Here is a 3,648-nt window from a genome sequence, read left to right as displayed (position 1 = left end):
TTCCAGGGTAACGAAGTCTCTCTGTACCAGCCATTCAGTTGGCATCTCCAACTCCTGTGCCGCTTCCCAGCGGCTGGTAGGGGAACCAGGCCTGCCCTCTACACTGGCTTCCAGCCCAGAGACCCCATAAAAAGCAGCCAAGATCTGCGCAGTGCTATCCCTTGCTGCTGTTTCCCTGGGCTTCTTCCTACCCTCCAGGTGCAGCCAATTCCCTAACAGGCCCCTTGAGCCCTCATTAACCCCTTCAGGGTCTGTGTGGGCGTACACACCCCATTACAGCCTCTTTAAGCACCTCAATACCTTTGACAATCTGGTATGTATTCCAATTTTTTTTCTAAGTGTCCCTTCGCCTGCAGCCGCGTTGCAGTCGTTTTGAGATGTGCATTAAGAGTAGGATTTGCGCTCCTGACTTAGAGGCTTTTGTGAATGCCACTCAAAATGACTGCGGTGTCTAGAGGCCCCAACCAAACTATGGTGCTAGGTGCTGTACATACAAATAGAAAGCAGCAGAAAAGTCTGCAGCCTAAACCGACAAGAAAGTACTATCCCCATTTTACTGACGGGGGACAGAGGCACAAAGAAAGTACACAGCTAGTATAGGGAGAATTCATGCTTTGCCCTCCTGTAGTTATATATTTTTTTCCATATGAGGATCTCAGAGCACTGTGGAAATATTAACTGGTTAAAATTTACAGCCCCTCCTATGAAGCACATACTGTAGAAATTGTTCATCCATCACTGAATGCATCCATCTCTGGGGTGGAGCCCCACAGATCTTTCAACAACTCATGGCAAAACAATGCAATGGTTTCAGAGCAGGAACTTATGAAGAATGCACAGGCCTGGGAGACAAAGGGGTGGAGTCTATTCTTAGCTGTGCCACAGATTTGCTTTACCTGAAGCAAGTCACTTTTGGGGCCAGATTTTCAAGTGCAATTAAACCACAAAGGTACCTTACATAGGCAGAATGTGGCCTTAGTGTTGTAGGATCCTAAGAGCCACCAGCAGTTGGGCCCTTGCTTTTGTCTCCTTGTTATAAACCAGGGCCCTAGCACTAATGCTGGTGTGCAACTAAGGCCTGGTCTACACTACGGGTTTAGGTCGACTTTAGCAGCGTTAAACCGAATTAAGCCTGGACACGTCCACACAACGAAGCCCTTTCTTTCGACTTAAAGGGTCCTTTAAACCGGTTTCTTTACACCACCTCTGACGAGGGGATTAGCGATAAAACCGGTCTTTGCGGGTTGGAATTGGGGTAGTGTGGACGGAATTCGACGTTATTGGCCTCCGGGAGCTATCCCACAGTGCTTCATTGTGACCGCTCTGGACAGCGCTCTCAACTCAGATGCACTGACCAGGTAGACAGGAAAAGACCCGCGAAGGTTTGAATTTCATTTCCTGTTTGCCCAGCGTGGAGAGCACAGGTGACCCCGCAGAGCTCATCAGCACAGGTAACCGTGATGGAGTCCTCCCAGGATCGCAAAAGAGCTCCAGCATGGACCGAACGGGAGGTACGAGATCTGCTCGCCATATGGGGAGATGAAGCAGTGATAGCTGAACTCCGTAGCAGTAAAAGAAATGGAAAAGTATTAGAAAAGATCTCCAAGGCCATGAAGGACCGAGGCCATAACAGGGACACACAGCAGTGCCGCGTGAAAATTAAGGAGCTACGGCAAGCTTACCACAAAGCCAGAGAAGCAAACGGAAGGTCCGGGGCAGAGCCGCAAACTTGCCGCTACTACGCGGAGCTGCATGCGATCCTAGGGGGTGCAGCCACCACTACCCCAACCGTGTGCTATGACTCTCTCACTGGAGAAACACACAGGGAAGACGGTTCGGGGAACGAGGAAGATGACGATGGAGGTACTGTAGGTAGCTCACAGCAGCAAGGAAGCGGAGAAACCGGTTTCCCCAACAGCCAGGATATGTTTGTGACCCTGGACCTGGAACCAGTAACCCCCGAACTCACCCAAGACCCTCAGGGCACACAGGAGACCTCTGGTGAGTGTAACTTTGTAACTATTTGTAAACATTACAAAAAAAAAGCAAGCGTGTTTAATGATTACTTTGCCCTGGCAATCGCGGCCAGTACATCTACTGGAAAAGTCTGTTAACGTGTATGGGGATGGAGCGGAAATCCTCCAGGGACATCTCCAGAAAGCTCTCCTGGTTGAAATGGGGTGATTTTATGAAGGGCACATTCAGAGGCGCCCGTTCCTGCTCTTCTGACCAGAAATGTTCCCCGCTGTTAACCACGCGGTGGGGGGAGGGGTGAAGTGATCATCCCAGAGAATCGTGTGTGTGTGTGGGGGGGGGGGGGATTTACTTGTGTTTGTGCCGCATGTTAACCGGGAAACCGCAGCCCCCTCCTTTTACATTGAAACCCCATTTTAAATGGACAACCCAATTCATCCTTGATATGGGAAATGCGCTGCTGTTTGCAACCTTTCCCGCATGTTAAGAAGGTTAAAAAAGCCAAAACACTGTGGCCTACGATGGCTGCCTGCAAGCCGAAATATGCGACCTTGTAATGAAAGAGTGTACCCATTGTTCTCTAAAATGTGTCTTTTTTAACCACCTCTCCCTTCTCCTCCACCAGCTGCAAATGTTTCTCCTTCGCAGAGGCTCGTGAACATTAGAAAGAGAAAACGTAGGACGAGGGACGAGATGTTCACGGAGCTGCAGATGTCCGCCCAGGCTGATAGAGCACAGCAGAATGCGTGGAGGCAGTCAATGTCGGAGATGAGAAAAGCCCAATATGAACGAGAGGAGAGGTGGCGGGCTGAATCGCGGGAAGAACAGAGCAAGTGGCGGGCTGAAGACGATAGGTGGTGTCAGCTTGCAGACAGACGGCAAGAGGCAATGCTCCGTCTGCTGGAGCATCAAACTGATATGCTCGAGCGTATGGTTGAGTTGCAGGAAAGGCAGCAGGAGCAGAGACCGCCGCTACAGCCCCTGTGTAACCAACAGCCCTCCTCCCCAAGTTCCATAGCCTCCTCACCAAGACGCCCAAGAACACGGTGGGGGGGCCTCCGTCCACCCAGTCACTCCACCCCAGATGATCGCCCAAGCATCAGAAGGCTGGCCTTCAATAAGAGTTAAAGTTTTAAAATGCAGTGTGTCCTTTTCCATCCCTCCTCCCCCACCCATCCCAGGCTACCTTGGCAATTATCCCCCTACCTCTGTAAGGAACTAATAAAGAATGCATGAATGTGAAAAAACAATGACTTTATTGCCTCTGCAAGCGGGAGGGAAGGGTGGGGTGGGGTGGTTGGTTTACAGGGAAGTAGAGTGAACCGGGTCGGGGGGGGGGGGGGTTCGAGGGTTCATCAAGGAGAAACAAACAGAAGTTTCACACAGTAGCCTGGCCAGTCACAAAACTCGTTTTCAAAGCTTCTCTGATGCGCACCGCGCCCTGCTGTGCTCCTCTAACCACCCTGGTGTCTGGCTGCGCGTAATCAGCGGCCAGGCGAGTTGCCTCAACCTCCCACCCCGCCATAAATGTCTCCCCCTTACTCTCACAGATATTGTGGAGCGCACAGCAAGCAGCAATAACAATGGGGATATTCTTTTCGCTGAGGTCTGAGCGAGTCAGTAAGCTGCGTCAGCGCGCTTTTAAACGTCCAAATGCACATTCCACCACCATTC

At 51.0% G+C, this 3,648-nt stretch overlaps 1 protein-coding gene across 1 annotated transcript; it reads left to right on the top strand.

Annotated features, from left to right (window-relative positions):
- Window positions 1-1,074: 1,074 nt before the first annotated feature.
- LOC135976497 (uncharacterized) lies at window positions 1,075-3,266 on the top strand. The gene is made up of 2 exons (XM_065572431.1): window positions 1,075-2,001; window positions 2,600-3,266. The coding sequence occupies exons 1-2, from the start codon at window positions 1,461-1,463 to the stop codon at window positions 3,100-3,102; spliced, it is 1,044 nt and encodes a 347-aa protein (XP_065428503.1). The 5' UTR covers window positions 1,075-1,460; the 3' UTR covers window positions 3,103-3,266.
- The last annotated feature ends 382 nt before the right edge of the window (window positions 3,267-3,648 follow it).

Source organism: Chrysemys picta, chromosome 18 (genome assembly GCF_011386835.1).
Source record: "Chrysemys picta bellii isolate R12L10 chromosome 18, ASM1138683v2, whole genome shotgun sequence".
In the NCBI taxonomy this organism is placed as follows: Eukaryota; Metazoa; Chordata; order Testudines; family Emydidae; genus Chrysemys; species Chrysemys picta.
Note: the sequence above shows the minus strand (reverse complement) of the source record. Positions and strands in the feature narration are given on the sequence as shown.